At 41.8% G+C, this 19,360-nt stretch overlaps 1 protein-coding gene across 1 annotated transcript in view; it reads left to right on the forward strand.

The window, feature by feature from the left end:
* LOC124620240 (MAP/microtubule affinity-regulating kinase 3-like) overlaps positions 1–19,360 on the forward strand; it is a 256,035-nt gene that overhangs the window by 196,745 nt on the left and 39,930 nt on the right. The window contains exon 4 of the mRNA XM_047146908.1: positions 1,199–1,368. Coding sequence (XP_047002864.1) covers positions 1,199–1,368 — 170 coding nt within the window. The remainder of the gene's footprint in view (positions 1–1,198; positions 1,369–19,360) is intronic.

Raw genomic sequence — 19,360 nt, forward strand, 5'->3', positions numbered from 1 at the left:
AGATGGCAGTTATAAGAGTCGCGGGGTATGAAAGGGAAGCAGTGGTTGGGAAGGGAGTGAGACAGGGCTGTAGCCTATCCCCGATGTTATTCAATCTGTATATTGATCAATCAGTAAAGGAAACAAAAGAAAAGTTCGGAGTAGGTATTAAAATCCATGGAGAAGAAATAAAAACTTTGAGGTTCGCCGGTGATACTGTAATTCTGTCAGAGACAGCAAAGGACATGGAAGAGCAGTTGAACGGAATGGACAGTGTCTTGAAAGGAGGGTATAAGATGAACATCAACAAAAGCAAAACAAGAATAATGGAATGTAGTCGAATTAAGTCGAGTGATGCTGAGGGAATTAGGTTAGGAAATGAGACACTTAAAGTAGGGATCAAAATAACTGATGATGGTCGAAGTAGAGAGGATATAAAATGTAGACTGGCAATGGCAAGGAAAGCGTTTCTGAAGAAGAGAAATATGTTAACATCGAGTATAGATTTAAGTGTCAGGAAGTTGTTTCTGAAAGCATTTGTATGGAGTGTAGCCATTTATGGAAGTGAAACATTGACGATAAATAGTTTAGACAAGAAGAGAATAGAAGCTTTCGAAATGTGGTGCTACAGAAGAATGCTGAAGATTAGGTCGGTAGATCACATAACTAATGAGGAGGTATTGAACAGAATTGGGGAGAAGAGGAGTTTGTGGCACAACTTGACTAGAAAAAGGGATCGGTTGGCAGGACATATTCTGAGGCATCAAGGGATCACCAATTTAGTACTGGAGGGAAGCGTGGAGGGTAAAAATCGTAGAGGGAGACCAAGAGATGAATACACTAAGCAGATTCAGAAGGATGTAGGCTGCAGTAGGTACTGGGTGATGAAGAAGCTTGCACAGGATAGAGTAGCATGGATAGCTGCATCAAACCAGTCTCAGGACTGAAGACCACAACAACAACAACAACAACTATTGCTACAAAGTCTTCGAGGTACCCACTTATCCGAGAACATGTTCCGTGTGCACGGTCCTTCCAGTGAGGCACTGGTCAAAGGCTTTCTGGAAATATGGGAATAATGAATCTGCCTGTTGCCCTTTATCCATGGTAAGAGCGAGAAAGGAGCAGGCTGAGTTTCGTACGAGAGATGATTTCTAAATCTAGGATTCCACTTGAGACCGTTTGTATTCACCGCTGACTCTGGTCTTATTATTTGCAGAAGGCACACTCGCTGAAGTACAACAGGGATGTGGCGATCAAGATAATCTCCAAGTTCTACGCTCCTTCTGACTATATGAGGAGGTTCCTGCCGAGGGAAATCGGAGTGGTACAGAACTTGAAGCACAAGAATATGGTCAGATTCCTGCACGCCATTGAGACGACTCATCGGTAAGCTGTAAAGTGTTTGGTTTGTTGTTTATTTGTTGTATTGGAAACTGAACTGGACTGGACTGGTTTCCTATTCTTTAACTTTGAGTATGTTGTATGTTGTAATCCTGAGCAGTGCAAGTGGGGTAATTACGAAAAATCTATCTGATAAAATGAGTCACCAAACCATTCTAAAACTGTAAAACTGTATATTAATTAACTTTTACTACAACAATCAAAAAACTTAAAAATGTGTACTAAATAAGCTGTTCCATGAAATTCTGTGGTTCACAGTACTGCGAACAGTAGTACAATGCGTGACATCACAGTGACTGATGGTGTCACACACAAAGCTAACAGAATAAAAATTATACATAAAATTACAAATCGAATTTTGAGGGAGTAAATGTCCAAAATGATTCTGTAAAAATTTCCTATAATTTAACGTATTAAAACTCACTAAACAAAATTCCAAACATTAAAAGACATACACGCGAACGTAACACTGCACGGTGAGAATAAGACTGCGTGCATAAGAAATGAGATCTGCGCGAAACTTACCCGGAAGTGATTTAACTGTATCCCACTGTGATGTTAAACTGGCCCTAAGAAATTATCATGGCTTACTTGTGGCTAGGGAAACCCGGTACTGCACGAATATGATGAACATTATAGCACAGCGCAACTGCAAACCATCTAAAGAAAAGAAAGCCTTGCGCAGTGCAGCATATGCAGCTATTCTAAGTATATTAAGTTTTAGTTTTACTTTTGTACAAATGTGTAATGGGGGAAACTGTTATTAGAATATTAAACTTTCGTGTGGAGACGATGGAGGATATTGCAGTTACTGAATGATGTAAAAGAGACTAGCAGTCAAAAAATGTATTGAAACTCTGATCCTTTAACAATTGCAATCAATTTTACAAAAAGCATTTATACAAAAACCATGCCATGATACTAGTTACTGAAATGATAAAGAACTGGTGAATTTCCAATGCTGAGTGCAGGCGATGTGAGCAGATAACGTTTTTTAATCACGTCTGATCAATTAAACTACCTAACCCGAACCAATAAGAAAAAATCCCACTTAAAAAAAAATGGTTCAAATGGCTCTGAGCACTATGGGACTGAACTGCTGAGGTCATTAGTCCCCTAGAACTTAGAACTAGTTAAACCTAACTAACCTAAGGACATCACAAACATCCATGCCCGAGGCAGGATTCGAACCTGCGACCGTAGCGGTCTTACGGTTCCAGACTGCAGCGCCTTTAACCGCATGGCCACTTCGGCCGGCTAATCCCACTTAAACTTCCACTTTTTTAAACACATCATAAATTACTCACAAGCAAGCAGTGCGGCGACAGCAGTACCTGCAAATCGTCAGCGACAACATTAACAGAAAATCGTCTGTGCTCCGTTAACAATTTGTAAGCTGCTTAGCAGTGTGACCAACACCCAAATAGATCACATACTTCTCTTAGAATGCGGTTCGCAACGACAATGCTAGTGGCAAGCATAGATAACACTAATCATATTCAGAACCTCTGTAGCGTAATATGTCGACTATTGAAGACTTCTGTTTAAAAAGTATCAAGTGTACAGATATGAAGTACGACACATTGTGAAAATATAGAGCTCAATAGAGCTCGCATCACTTTTATTGAATACTAAAAATAAGCCAGAAATCTTAATACTGTATCAACTTGTATGACGCCAAGTTTTATCCAAAGTGGTTGCTTACAATATTAAGAAAACATTTTTGATGAAAATATGATTTTTCTTCTGTCTTGGTGAGAATGTTGCCAACCTTTTTGGCTCATTAACCTGAGAAACAGTGTTCTGGAAATGAATACACATAGAACAAACAGTAATAATTGTCTCATAAAAAATCACTGTCTCAAATGAGAAATGAATAAGTCTTCAATGTAGAAAGGGTCAAGCTATTCATGCAGTTCTGCGGCATTCTTCTGGCATTGCTTTTATTTCATGTTACAAATTAACTAACACTTCGTTGATCATCTTAGGCTGTTTCTGATTTCTCCAATGTTCCTTGAGCTACTTGCTTCTTGTTTTCTCTCTTCTACTATTCACTTTTTTCTTAAATTTTTTGCGTTTAGAAAAACTCCCTATACCTCAGTTATAAATATAGTCGTTCTACTTTCGTTTAACTTACTTTTCTTCTGATCTTATAGAATTTTTTAAACCAATTAGGTTTACCTGCTAGTATTTCAAAGTGTCAACACTTTTCTCGAGTAGCCTGCTATAAATCAGTGTTTTTTGTTATTTATTTATCGTATGGCTTTACCAGTGCAAGTGAGGTATTGACATCGTAAATTTATATAACATAACATATAAATACAAATATACATATACACACATACATAATAATATAAACAGAACAAACACCAGTCATTATTAAATCTGAGCAAAGTTGAAATATAATCACAGCTATAATTCGTCAAAAAGTTATATCCAAATGTGACAGCCATTTAATGGCAGCAGGGCTGGCCTCCACGAAGTCTCTCCAGTCACCACAGAATCTTCGCAGTGGGCAATCTTGCACTAGATGTTGTAATGTTTGTTCATCAGTTTCACAGTCACACAATGGGTTATCATTGGCGCCCCATTTGTACAGCACGGATTTAGTTCTCGCGTGTCCAGTTCTCACACGGTTAAGCTGGCGCTAGATTTCACGAGGAAGCTGCATTCCTGAGAGTTGTTGGCTGGGATCCTCTATATTGTGTCGGTTAATGTCACTATTGCTTCACTTGGTTTTCCAGGATTTGTGGCAGTCATAGGTATTTCCTCGGGCAAGTGTTCTGTCTTCCCATATTGTCGCTCTTGATTTAAGGCGATGTCGACAGCGGTCATCTAGTACTTGGTGTATCGGTAGTACTCTTGCCTTATCTGCCTGATTTATTTTCGGCCATTCCTGAATTGTTGCCTGCTGTCTACGGATTTCAGGCGGAGTGATGTTTGAGAGAACGTGAAGCCATTCTAGAGGTGTTGACTTTAGTGTCCCTATTATTGTCCTCATGGCTTCATTGATCTGGGCGTCAATCTTCTTCATATGGGCACTCCTGCTCCACACAGGGGCACAGTACTCTGCCATGGAATAGACGCGTGATAGTGCTGCAACACGTAGTGTATTTGCATCCGCTCCCCATGTGGTACCTGCCAATCTCTGGATGATGTTATTTCGGGATTTCAATTTCTGGCTAGTTACTTCCAGGTGTTTCTTGAAGGTAAGTGACCTGTCAAGAGTTATGCCTAAATATTTGGGAAATTTGTTATGTTTAATTCGTTTTCCGCAGAAAGTAATATTTAGTTCTCTGTCTGCTAGTCTGTTATTTAAATGGAAGGCGCAAGTCTCTGTTTTATTTGGGTTTGGGCATAGTCTCCATTTTTTGTTGTACTGGTTTAGTACTTCTAGGTCAGCAGTTAGAGTTCTTTCACCATCTTCTAGCCATTTGCTTTGAGTAGCTATAGCCATGTTATCATCGTAGCAAGACTTGCTTGACTCATTGTCTATCAGGTCACTGATATAAACATTAAAAAGCATTGGAGCCAGTACAGATCCCTGGGGGAGTCCGCTTTTTATTCCTTTTGACATGCTGCTTTGTGACCCCAGGTTTCCTTTGAAATATCGCACTTTCAGCATTTTTTCCAGCAGGTTTGTCAATTTCAAGCATGGAATCATCTTTGAAATTGATCAGTGTTAGGATGTGCCCACAGTACAATAATATTCCTTTTTCTAATCGGACATATAGCTCAGCCACTTATTTGAGTCCTCCTTCTACGTTGCTCTTCATGTGAAACATTCCTGCTGGTCAATATATTTCTGATAATTTTCCTTTCTTATTTAATAATATACAGACGGAAAGACTCACCACACTAGGAAACAATTATGCGACATAAACGAAATTAGGTAGGAGTGCTTCTACACCTGAAAGATGAAGTCTATTCAAAGTTCGTGTCAATCGCACAAGAGTGGCTCCAGTAGCGCAGTTATGAGGGTGCAAATCAGATTTGCTTTAAACACACGCTGTAACGGTCATGAGACTGGACGTGGTGAGTTGATGTTAACCAAGAATGTCTTTAGAGCGACAAAACAGCCATTATCACCACCTCAGTGGGTTTGAACGAGGTCATGTAATACGGAAATGAGAAGCTGACCGTTCCTTCTGCAGTACTGCAGAAAGACTTGGCAGGAATGTAGCCACTGTACTTGATTGTTGGCAGAGGTGGTCACGAAAATGTACAGTCGCAGCCAGACCGGGCTCTGAACGACCGCGTGACACTACCAAGAGGGACGACCATAGTGTCCGGCGTATGGCTCTGCCTCATCGTACTGCATCTGCAGCACCAGTGTGAGCAGCAGTTGGCACCACAGTGACACAACGAGCTGTTACAAATAGGTTACTTCAAGGACAGCTCCGAGCTATAAGCCGTGCAGCGTGCGTTCCGCTGACCCCAAACTACCGCCGTTTGCGATTTCAGTACTGTCAAGGAAGAGCTCATTGGAGGGTGGCTTGCAGGTCTGTTGCTTTTGCTGATGAAAGCTGATTCTCCCCTCGGTACCAGTGATGGCAGTGTGGTGATTAGAAGGAGACCATATGAGGGCAGGCACACTGGACCTACAGCTGGAGTTATGGTCTGAGGTGCGAGTTCTTATGACAGTAGGAGCACTCTTGTGGTTATTCCATGCACCCTGGCTGCAAATTTGTACTTCAGTCTGGTGATACGATCTGTTGTGCTGCCATTCATAAACAGCATTCCAAATGGTGTTTTCCAACAGGATAACGCTCGCCCACATAACCGCTGTTGTGACCCATCACACTCTACAGAGCCTCAAACGTGTTGCCTTGGCCTGCTCGATCACCAGACCTGTCTCCAGTCGAGCACATACGGCACATCATCTGACGATAACTTCAGCGTTATCCACAATCAGCATTAATCGTCCCTAGGCATGGAACTCCCTCTCACAAACTGACATTCGGTACCTGTGCAACATAATACATACAAGTTTGCATGCTTGCACCCAACATTCTGGCGGTTACACTTGTCATTAATGTACGAGCATATCCCTTTTGGCTGGCCGGGTGGCCGAGCGGTTCTTGGCGCTACGGTCTGGAACCGAGCGACCGCTACGGTCGCAGGTTTGAATCCTGCCTCGGACATGGATGTGTGTGATGTCCGTAGGTTAGTTAGGTTTATGTACTTCTAAGTTCTAGGGGACTGATGACCTCAGCAGTTAAGTCCCATGGTGCTCAGAGCCATTTATACCATTTGAACTTCACTTTTGCAACGGCTGGTGTCGCGCTTACATTAACCTATGGTCTTGCAATGTTAATCACTTGAATATATTACCTAGGAAAATGTATTCCCGAAGTTTTATTACTCTCCAATAATTATTTTCTGGTGTTGCGATTTTTCCTCCGTCAATGTATCTTCGTTTTCAAATTTAGTACCTTAGACCACAGTTTTGACGTATTCGTGCGTTACAGCTGATTTATTATGATTTAGTGCAAACTTCGCGGGTTGTTATTGTTTTCTTGTTGCGAACATCTTTTGTTAATTTTATTGCTAAACTTTTACTTATTAATGTTTCATTGATAATTTTTTTAGAAGTTATTACTCTGTATGACCGCCAGATGCCAGTGCTGATATTTTTCATCATTTTCCCGTGATTTGTGTCTTACCTATTTTCTCTGTATGTCCTATCTGGTGATTGTCCCAGACGAGAAGCAATACCGCAATAACGGCTGAACGTGGATTTTGTAAGCTACCTCCTTTGTGGCTAGACCACAGTTTCCGAAGGTTCTTCAATTGAATCTCAGTCTGGCGTCTTACTTTTTTAAAAATACACTCCTGGAAATTGAAATAAGAACACCGTGAATTCATTGTCCCAGGAAAGGGAAACTTTATTGACACATTCCTGGGGTCAGATACATCACATGATCACACTGACAGAACCACAGGCACATAGACACAGGCAACAGAGCATGCACAATGTCGGCACTAGTACACTGTATATCCACCTTTCGCAGCAATGCAGGCTGCTATTCTCCCATGGAGACGATCGTAGAGATGCTGGATGTAGTCCTGTGGAACGGCTTGCCATGTCATTTCCACCTGGCGCCTCAGTTGGACCAGCGTCCCAAACATGCTCAATGGGGGACAGATCCGGAGATCTTGCTGGCCAGGGTAGTTGACTTACACCTTCTAGAGCACGTTGGGTGGCACGGGATACATGCGGACGTGCATTGTCCTGTTGGAACAGCAAGTTCCCTTGCCGGTCTAGGAATGGTAGAACGATGGGTTCGATGACGGTTTGGACGTACCGTGCACTATTCAGTGTCCCCTCGACGATCACCAGTGGTGTACGGCCAGTGTAGGAGATCGCTCCCCACACCATGATGCCGGGTGTTGGCCCTGTGTGCCTCGGTCGTATGCAGTCCTGATTGTGGCGCTCACCTGCACGGCGCCAAACACGCATACGACCATCATTGGCACCAAGGCAGAAGCGACTCTCATCGCTGAAGACGACACGTCTCCATTCGTCCCTCCATTCACGCCTGTCGCGACACCACTGGAGGCGGGCTGCACGATGTTGGGGCGTGAGCGGAAGACGGCCTAACGGTGTGCGGGACCGTAGCCCAGCTTCATGGAGACGGTTGGGAGTGGTCCTCGCCGATACCCCAGGAGCAACAGTGTCCCTAATTTGCTGGGAAGTGGCGGTGCGGTCCCCTACGGCACTGCGTAGGATCCTACGGTCTTGGCGTGCATCCGTGCATCGCTGCGGTCCGGTCCCAGGTCGACGGGCACGTGCACCTTCCGCCGACCACTGGCGACAACATCGATGTACTGTGGAGACCTCACGCCCCACATGTTGAGCAATTCGGCGGTACGTCCACCCGGCCTCCCGCATGCCCACTATACGCCCTCGCTCAAAGTCCGTCAACTGCACATACGGTTCACGTCCACGCTGTCGCGGCATGCTACCAGTGTTAAAGACTGCGATGGAGCTCCGTATGCCACGGCAAACTGGCTGACACTGACGGCGGCGGTGCACAAATGCTGCGCAGCTAGCGCCATTCGACGGCCAACACCGCGGTTCCTGGTGTGTGCGCTGTGCCGTGCGTGTGATCATTGCTTGTACAGCCCTCTTGCAGTGTCCGGAGCAAGTATGGTGGGTCTGACACACCGGTGTCAATGTGTTCTTTTTTCCATTTCCAGGAGTGTAGTTTAATATGATCTTTCCACTTTCATTTGCTTCATGCGCATAGTATGGGTATTTAATGAATGTGACTGCTTCCAGTGTATATTGGCTAATCGCGTAACCATATCATGAAGGGATTTACGGCTACGTATGAGCGATTTGGAGGGTTTTCTCCATCATAAGGTGGCAGTTCCAATTCTTCGCTCAGGTTCATTCCTCCTGAAAAACAAATGATGTCGAATATTTTTTTTTTAAGGAACATGCCGCCATTTGACTACTTTACTGTTTATTTGAGTACAATCCAGTTTTTAAGCATTTGATTTTCCGTCTTTCACATATCATGCAGGACACTTAACATGTTGTCAGGCTCAAAGTTGGCCATAAATTAAGACAAACACTGGCTCCCCACGAAATGCCAGATGTAAAATCACCGTCTTGTAACAGACCTGTAAATAATCGTGAGAGCATGTCAAACTTACTAAAAACAGGCTTACGTTGCTAAATAAAAGATGAGCACATGTCATTTAAAAACTTGTTTTAAGTTTATCACCTTCACCACAGAATACATCTGCGGGATTAGTAAGGAAAAAAAAAATGTTTTGGAACTGATGTATCATCGCCTCCTCCTGTGAATCTAGGGGCTTCAGTCTGGAACCGCGTTGCTGCTGCGGTCGCAGGTTCGAATCCTGCCTCGGGCATGGCTGTGTGGCTTCCCTTAGGTTAAATAGGTTTAAGTAGTTCTAAGTCTAGGGCACTGATGACCTCAGATGTTAAGTGCTTAAGGGGACCCGGAATGTCCTATACCTCCAATGTTTAATATAAGGAACATTTTATAATGAACTATTAACACCAGAATGATGAAACTTTTACAGTGCAATATTACATATATTTGATACCATGTATCACATGGATTTTAATTTATTGGCGTTTTTTGGGAAGATATTAATTATTTTGTTACTGAAAATAACTGACACATTTTTGGCATAGTATCTTTGAAATAAAATCTGTTATCAATTATGTATCACAAAAAGGCTATGATACAAGGTGTATATTGGCACTGCTTACATTCCTTGAAAATCTTAATTCTTTATCTCTAATAGTTTAGCAGAAAATGTTCCTTATATGACAAAAAAGTGAACTTGTGGAAAACGAGTTTCAAAGTTTCACTAACATTTTAGTGGAGTCCAGCACCATAAGAGGGGTTTTCACTGTCACTAGACATCTCCCCATCTAGCCTTCTTTTCACGCCTTTCATTCTTTGTGTGGCTTGCCTCTCACACTCCTTTTCTTTCCTTTCAGCATCCCGTTTCCTGTCATTGTCTATCGACATCATTGCACTCAACATGTACTTTCCGGGCATCACATCCAACTTCTGCAGCACATTGCACTTTACAATGTTACCTTCGTTGTACGTATCAATGGCATCATATACTACAAAATGAGGAGTATGAATTTCCACAAACACATTTTTTGGGATTCTGGTCCAAATTACATTATTCACACTCTCATTTTGATTTTGTGTACGTCCATGGAGACATTTGTTCAAAAGTTCAGTTGCAGAAAGATCTCCGAAAATTGGTTTTATAGCCTTCATGAAAGTTTCTGGTAGACTGTGATGATGCTTGTATACACGTTCAGATCGCTGATATTTGTTGTACTTGCACCAGGAATTGGGTCCCTGTGGGCATAGTCATGTAGTGGTTCCTCGTCAGTCGATAAGGTGTGGTAGTAAAGTGCCATTGTAGCATTTTCCATTGCATCAGTACTGTGAGTATTTTGTCTTATTGCCAGTCCATAGTCTCTCTGCAATCTGTTGATTACCTCGTCTGTCAATCCTTTAGCTACACCCAAAGGTTTTTCATCACTGAGTACTTGGCCTTTCATTGTGGTCTTCAGTCGACGCAGCCTTGTTCCCATACGTTTCTGAACGTGGCTTGGCTCTGAGCACTGTGGGACTTAACATCGATGGTCATCAGTCCCCTAGAACTCAGAACTAATTAAACCTAACTAACCTAAGGACAGCACACAACACCCAGCCATCACGAGGCAGAGAAAATCCCTGACCCCGCCGGGAATCGAACCCGGGAACCCGGGCGTGGGAAGCGAGAACGCTACCGCACGACCACGAGATGCGGGCTCTGAACGTGGCCTGTGCACTCCTGTTTAGTAATGGTAACATCATTTCCATAAGGTTTCAGCTCAGATACAGCAGCAAAAGACTTCGAATCACCATCACCCAGGAACTGTAGGTATCTGACCTTGTACCACAGAAGACAGCGACTGAAAATGTCTTTCACACCGGAAACCTCCATGGCCCCACTAGACCCACTGTAATTCCTTCGACAGTTTTCTGCATGCTCATCCTTCACTCTTTTAGGACACCTACAGTGCTTGAATTTAATTACAACATCTATAACTTTTGTAGTATCAGCACTTGTTGCCGTTATTACGCCATTATGTGAAGTGTGCCCGCGCTTCTCCCACGTACCATCTATTGCGACAGTCAGGTCCCAAGGATTCTGAATATCTGGAATTTCTTCATTCACCGCCACAGCCTCCTCCACTGCTTCTTTCATGGATTCTTGGGCAATATCTTCAACACAGGATTCAACAACCGAGTTATATTTTGAGAATTTAGTTGGTGCTGGTGGTAGATTCATTACACCAAAAAACATTTCACCAGCAGAGTATCCCTTACCGATTGGCCTTAGAGCATAAACACATCTAATATTTACACCATAGTACTTGCTTTTCTCACTATCAGTTTCACCTTGGCCTATTTCGACATATTCTGAGTTCCAAAATGAAACACTGTAATGACAACTAGTACAATGGAGACAGACATTGCTGCAAGTCCTATGTGTCGCTTCACATTTACTGATATACTCAATTTTCAACATTCCTTACACAGTACTGAACTCTCAATCACCTTTGAGGGCAATGAAATGTTAATTCTTTCGTTCACATTATCCTCACTACACTTCTCCAATAAACTGCAGTATTTTTCAGTTGATCCTTGCAACTTCTTGCTTGTGCTAGAGACAGGAGTGGATTTCCCTTCATGAATAAGCTCACTATTTTCAGAATCATTTCCCAAGGTCGGAGAAATTGTCACAGTTCCACTAGCATACCTCGGAGGAGGCTTCTTCCTCTTGTAAACCCTGTTACTAAATGGAGGCATATTTGATAAGTTTCAGTTACGCAATAGGAATACAACACAAATCGTCCAATAACCACCAAATGCTCAATGTAAACTACAGTATCCAAAGACTACAATACGCAGACAAAACAATTGCCTATCAAATCGTGTTGCCAACATAATATAAAGTCTTTGGATAGATCAGAAGTTTAGAAAAACGATGTTTTCAATGAACATGTATCCATGGAAATTCAATGTCGCGACATGCCCTCTACAGCACATTATTCAAAATAATATTTTCAATACTTGGAGTTGTGCTAGAGGTCATATTAATATGTCATTTTAAAGAGGAAGATCTGTAGTATTTTATTTCACAATAAACTGAAATAAACTGAAAACCCAAAAGTTCATCATTTTTAGGTTCCGGGTTCCCTCAATGCCATGTAAACCATTTGTGAATCTAGGTTGTGTACTCTCTTCAAGAACTCTGCATTCTGTGTTTCCAAACTTCACCAGTAATGTATCAAGTATTTGGCATATTTTGGCTTACAGAGATGTGGTAAGGTTTTAGTCTTATGACGTACAAAGATGATTAAAAAGTTAAACCACAGAAGATAGCGTTTTTTACACTTTCGTCATAATTTCTAGTCAGCAAAGGTTTACTTGAAAATAGGTCCAATCGTGGATCATACATGACTTTATGACTCTGAATGCCTCTCTAAATACGACGTTGGCGCATTTGCACTGTGACCCTCATGGCTGCTCAATCAACTGCACATACTCGTAGAACTGGAGCACCAGCGTCCACCATTCCATGCTGGCGGAAGAGATGGACCTCGCTCACATTTATCAGTGCAAACCCGTGTAGTCCACAAGCGCATTAAAATCTCTTCGTCATTTCCAATCGGAAACAGGTGTTCTTCTTGGTCACTTCTTCCGTTATAAATTCCAGAGACAGTCACAGGTTCTGTTGTATGCTACACTTTCTTGATATTATCTAATGTCATGCTTAGGTGAAACATTAGCGAGTATGAAGACCATGCAGTTGCTCTTACGTTTGGAAGCTAGCACAACAAACACAAGAGAGAGGTTACATGCCGTGAAGTATTTATGTTGATATAAGGGTTGCAACCGGTTGATACTCAATAGGAAACGAATTTTGAACACATGTTAAAGTTCAGCACTTTATCGCACTGGTTTAGCTCGCGTCATCACCAAGTGCGAAGATTAGGACTAATTAATTAACAAATGTAACGAATATGATCATGGCTATCAAATCGTGTTGCCCTCTGTTGCCCTCTGAAACGAAAAACTATTAGTAGTCTTGTGGCGCTGTATCATTTGAGAGATACAGATGCGAGAGAGTGTGCTGGGACTTACCCCAGTTCATTGCTACTGGCGCCACATCATCACAACGCGCCTGTGCGTATCATACAAAGTATTGCGCCATAATCTGGGAGTGAAGTTAAAAATTGAAACACCTTTTCCAAACTTTGCCAGTATATGCTTCAGTATATTAATGTTAAAGCTGTTAAAATCTCAGAATGAGCAAATGAATAAGTTTTGTTAAATATGTTATTTCAAGGAAAAAACATGTGGCGATTAATAATGAAGCTGGAAATCCAAATTTTTTTCAGAATATCCAAATGCATGCCACAATAAAAAGTAACGGGTCTCAACTTGATTGGTGCAACATTTTTGTCGAAATTGGCGTTTTAACGAAACACTGCAAGGGTTAAATATTACACTCAGGAAGATGATAAGCTTCCGTTTTATATAAAAAAACATTAACTATGTGACTTCATTAAGCTACCTCTAATAGTTTTCAGGTATTTACTAAAAACCAAATTTGGAAGAGAAATGTCGCTATTCGTAATACATCAAGCATCATTTGTATTTGGGGTAGAAAGTTCTAATTACAGCATTCGATTACATTACAGAAACAACATATTTGTACCAAGTTTCAAGACTTTAGTGTAAATAACAGTCAATACGAGGACTCTTAAAAGAGGTAGTTCAGAGGTCATGTTCTACTGTCGGTTCCGTTCTAGAAATTCTAAGCGGCAAAGTTTAAGTGCAGTCGAGCTATAACTTTTCCAGTAACGAAGGCAAACTTAACTTTAATTATATAAAGATTGTAAATTGTTACACAACAGATTTATTAATTAATACACGTCCGAGAAAGCGGCCATTTAGATGCTTCTACCTGTGCGTGCAGTGGTTGATAGTAGACGTTCCGTTCGGCGGCCCGCTACGCCCATATATAAATACTGCCAGAGAGGCAGTAGGAGAGACACTTCGCACAGACACACTTCCGCGTCAGTCAAGCGCCGGCATAAGCTGTGTCTCGGATGACGTCACAGACAGGCAGCTATCAAAAGTGTTTTCGGTAAAAGTAGGAAGTGAACTCGCGAGGACTGTACACCGTCCTGGAGTAACCGTTAACGTGCTGCCTGTAATGTTGAAAAATCCGCTTGACAATTGGCGAGATTATTTTCCACTTTTGTAGCGAGCAATGAACTTTGATGATTAGAAGTCAGAGTGATAGATATTTTACTTGGAACTTACCGTAGAGGTCGCCTCTGAACTAACAATAGTGCTGTTTACGATAGGGACATTATTATTATTATCAGGAATATTATTATGTTTATGCGTGTGAACTTTTACTGAACATATTAATCAGTTAGAACTCAAAACTTTGTTTATAGTCTTAGTATATGATCCCACTAAGTAAATAGCAAGTAAGAACATTTTCTTTCATTGAACAAAAGAAGAATGTCGACTTGCAGGCTACAAATTACGGTCAGTATGTTCTCCAACGCTTTCTGGCTGACCCCAAAAATAGTTTTCAGGCTCTTGTAAGTACGGCGACGAATATTATAATTGAAATCCACCCGTCACCTCCAGTCTCTTGTGAGTGGTCATGATAGCATGTTAGTGACCATCTAACTACAGCATCCACAAGAGTAATCTTGCGTGTTTATTCCCAACACGTTGTCATTCGTTGACTGAAGAACGGATCGCCATGACATTAATCTTCAAAGTGTGTCCTTTAAAAGACGGCCACTGTGGTGGGACCGTCTCTCGTAACTGCACACCCGCACGCCACCCGTGATTCACTTGTCAAGTGAAAGACGATCCTTTGAAGGTCGACGCTGTCTGCTGGAGAGGTATACAGGAACGGGCAGGCATCTCTTAGGCAGATGCGAAAGTTATGACTGCTGCCGGTCAGTCAGACCACTACGCATTATAAGCCTCGTGCAGTTTAAGCGCAAAATACTCTCACTCCTGGCAGGAAATCGAGAAATGTTATTTAAATGCTTGTCTTGTGCATTTGAGATAGGGGCATTTGACCAGCAACTTCTAACATTGAGGTGAGACTACAACAAATGTCGAACAATCGAGTTGTATTCACATGACTGGAAAACATTCGTGCGTTAGGGCTCTATAAAATTGTGTTATTTTCGCGTTGCATTTTGCATTCAAATGATTCAAATGGCTCTAAGCACTGTGGGACTTAACATGTGAGGTCATCAGTCCCGTGGACTTTGAACTACTTAAACCGAACTAACCTAAGGACGTCATACACATCCATGAACGAGGCAGGATTCGAGCCTGCGACCGTAGAAGCAGCGCTGTTCCGGACTGAAGCGCCTAGAACCGCTCGGCCACAGCGGCCGACTTTTGCATTCAAACTTGCCGTGGAATACGTTACGGCGATATTAGTGAACGCAGGAAATGGGACAGGGGCAGTCAGAGTGGCAGAGTGAGAATCGAATGTGGCGAATGCAGCCAGTGTCCAGTGCAATACGCGTCCTCCACTTTTGCTCATTCCCTCCTTCCCATGTGTTGCCACAGATAACATGTAGCTGTTCCCATTTATACTGAAAGTACATGACGTGTGAGAGGACTATATGTACTCTGCTTCATCAAGGCAGAACACAGAGCTTCTGTAATGGCTCAACCACCTAACCTTGTAAGTAGGCTGTTTATGTTTTCTCTATGTAAGTAGGCTGTTTATGTTTTCTCTATGTAAGTAGGCTGTTTATGTTTTCTTATTGGCAACGTTACGTAGCGCTCAATATGAAAATCACTGGCTGTGCTGTGTGCAGTCTGTGGCTGCTTTGCATTGTTGTAATACTCGCCATTGTAGTGTTAGGCAGCTGGCTGTGAACAGCGCGTAGCGTTGCGCAGTTGGAGGTGAGCCGCCAGCAGTGGTGGATGTGGGGAGAGAGATGGCGGAGGTTTGTAATTTGTCATGAACTGCTATATTTATATATGATGAAATCAAGGTAAATACATTGTTTGTTCTCTATTAATATCTTTCATTTGCTAACTATCCCTATCAGTAGTTAGTGCCTTCCATTGTTTGAATCTTTTATTTAGCTGGCTGTAGTGGCGCTCGCTGTATTGCAGTAGCTTGAGCAGCGAAGATTTTTGTGAGGTAAGTGATTTGTGAAAGGTATAGTTTAATGTTAGTCAGGGCCATTCTTTTGTAGGGAATTTTGAAAGTCAGATTGCGTTGCGCTAACAAAATATTGTGTGTCAGTTTAAGCACAGTCATGTATAATTGTTAAAAGGGGACGTTTCATATGAAACGTCCCCTTTTAACAATTATACATGACTGTGCTTAAACTGACACACAATATTTTGTTAGCGCAACGCAATCTGACTTTCAAAATTCCCTACAAAAGAATGGCCCTGACTAACATTAAACTATACCTTTCACAAATCACTTACCTCACAAAAATCTTCGCTGCTCAAGCTACTGCAATACAGCGAGCGCCACTACAGCCAGCTAAATAAAAGATTCAAACAATGGAAGGCACTAACTACTGATAGGGATAGTTAGCAAATGAAAGATATTAATAGAGAACAAAGAATGTATTTACCTTGATTTCATCATATATAAATATAGCAGTTCATGACAAATTACAAACCTCCGCCATCTCTCTCCCCACATCCACCACTGCTGGCGGCTCACCTCCAACTGCGCAACGCTACGCGCTGTTCACAGCCAGCTGCCTAACACTACAATGGCGAGTATTACAACAATGCAAAGCAGCCACAGACTGCACACAGCACAGCCAGTGATTTTCATATTGAGCGCTACGTAACGTTGCCAATAAGAAAACATAAACAGCCTACTTACATAGAGAAAACATAAACAGCCTACTTACATAGAGAAAACATAAACAGCCTACTTACAACCTCTTCCAAAAATGGCATTGTCCTTCTGCAAACTCAACACTCAGGTTACGAGTCCGTTTTCCTTGAGATGAGGCTATAAGAAATTAGTGGGATAGCTAAGGCTCTCAGCACTACGAAATAAACAATCAAATTTCAGTCAGAGATTCCAGAGGTTTTTAAAAGGTTTGATCAAAAAATACGATGAATAATTTTATTAGAAACAAAATAATGGGCTTACATGGAATTTGATTTGCTCTCCTTCAAACTACTGTCCTTGGCTGGCAATGAACTTATATCAGCGTTGAATCCATGACTTAATGCATTTCTGGACGGTTTATTTTGGAAGGGCGATCAGTTGGTCTGTTGCGGTCCTCTCAGCGGCAGGAAAACGTTTTCTTTTAAGCCAGTTTGAACTTTTGAAAAGAGCCAGAAGTCGTAAGGTGCCAAATCTGGTGAGTAAGGTGGATGAGGACAGACAGCAAGACGTTTTCCTACCAAAAACTCGTGAATCAAAAGCAGGGTGTGGCATTGTGTCATTTTTCTAATCTCTTTCTACGTGCATAGTTTCGCAAACGTTGCAGTAGGCCCTAGCAAAATTTGGCGTCTACAGCTGTTCCCCTTGGAACGAACTCTGATAGCACTACATCCTCAATATCGAATTCGATTTTGACTGAAGTGCCTTTTTTAGGGCGAGGAGTTTCACTGGTTTTGCACTGGAAACTCTGAATTTTCGTCTCATTGTCATCCCCATAGCCACAAGCTATATCTCCAGTTACAAATTTGGACATGAAGTCACGATCTGAATGAAGACGAACCGTACCAGCTGACACACGAGTTTCCTTCTCTTCATCACTTAAAAGCCTGGGAACAAATTTTGCACTCACTCATCTCGTTTGCAAATTATCGGTTAAAATACTTTGCATGGACCATTATGAGATTCTAAGTTCTTCGGTATGCTCCCGAATAGTTACCAGCCTGTTTGAATGAACAGTTTTTGTCACTTTTTGCACGTTTCCTTCTGTTTTCAATGGTTAATGGAAGTCTGGAAAGTTGCTCGTCTTCTACCGACTCATTTCCGCTTTTAAATCCTCTCTGACCAGTACTGAAATTACAACATTATGATCAAACACCAATTTCAACATTTTATGAGTTTCTTTGTGCAGCTTGAAACAGAATTTAATGTTCATACTTCGTTCGAAATTTATGAAGCGCGACAGACACTTTAAACTCAACCTCACTCTAGCGTCTCTGGACGCTGACTGAAAAGTCAGAAAGTGTCGCATTTGAAGTTGCCTGTCTCAGCGGATCACGCTATCGGATAAATTAAATCAAATGGCTGTAGCCTCAGCAGTTGCTGCTAAAAAGACTCATTCGCCGTATATTTTTATCACAACACGTATAATTACCACAGCTGACAAAACCTCAATCTGCTGATAACATTTTTACAAATATGCGCTCATAAAGTCACGTGTTTCACAGTTAAAATTAATAGCAGCACTTGTAATACTTGTACGTTCAGTAAATTGGAGAAATCACATTCGCGAAGTAACTTACACATCACCTACTCTGTTATTCTCTGCTTTGCAGACATATTCGTGATTATTTAAGATGATGCTATACGCCATGTAACTCAGATTTTAATCGTGCGTAACACGAACTGTACCATACAATTTCTCGTGCGCGGCTGGTAGTCGGCATGAATCACTTCACACGGCGTGTACTTTTGGTGAGAGCCGAAGATGCACAAAGTACTTCTTCTGAATATCGTTGTTCTAATAAAGTTAATGGAAGTTGTTATTAAATTGTCACCTGAACTGCTTGGATGATAGCTTATATTGAGAGCTGGTATTTAGCACGGTAGTCAATAAGATCTGAATTATACTTTTAAGATATAAGTAAATGAAAATTAGAGATTTGGCACCTGGCTGCTGTAGTAATTGCCAACAAGTTCGTCGTCCTGCTAACTGGTGCAGTTTCTCATGGGACTCGTGTCCACTATACCACCTGTTATTTGCTCTCACTCTGTCTTTCAAGTCATTCATCGGCTACTGTGATCTCAGCCTCCGTATGAACTGAACTTTGGAGTTGGATTTTAGGTCTTCTAAACCCAGAAATGTCACAGTGTTAAGCCTTTGTTCTCGTCTCAGCCTCAGTATGAAGTGAACTTTGCAGTTATGTTACAGTGTTACAGTGTTAAGCCTTTGTTCTCGTTTCCGACCACATGTTAACACGAAGTGAGCGGTATCTGTTTCTTAGTCAACCATCCATAAATTCAAGTGACTCGGAAGCAATCTCTCTCTCTCTCTCGCTCTCTCTCTCTCTCTCTCTCTCACTCGTAAGATCATACTTCAGAATCGTGTAACTTTCTTTCTGATTATATTTGTACGACGATGTTCTGATGGTCTGTTAGTTTAACCCGATATATAAGGAGTAATTTTATGCACATTGCTTACTCAAACATT

This window comes from Schistocerca americana, chromosome 6, assembly GCF_021461395.2.
Source record: "Schistocerca americana isolate TAMUIC-IGC-003095 chromosome 6, iqSchAmer2.1, whole genome shotgun sequence".
Lineage (NCBI taxonomy): Eukaryota > Metazoa > Arthropoda > Insecta > Orthoptera > Acrididae > Schistocerca > Schistocerca americana.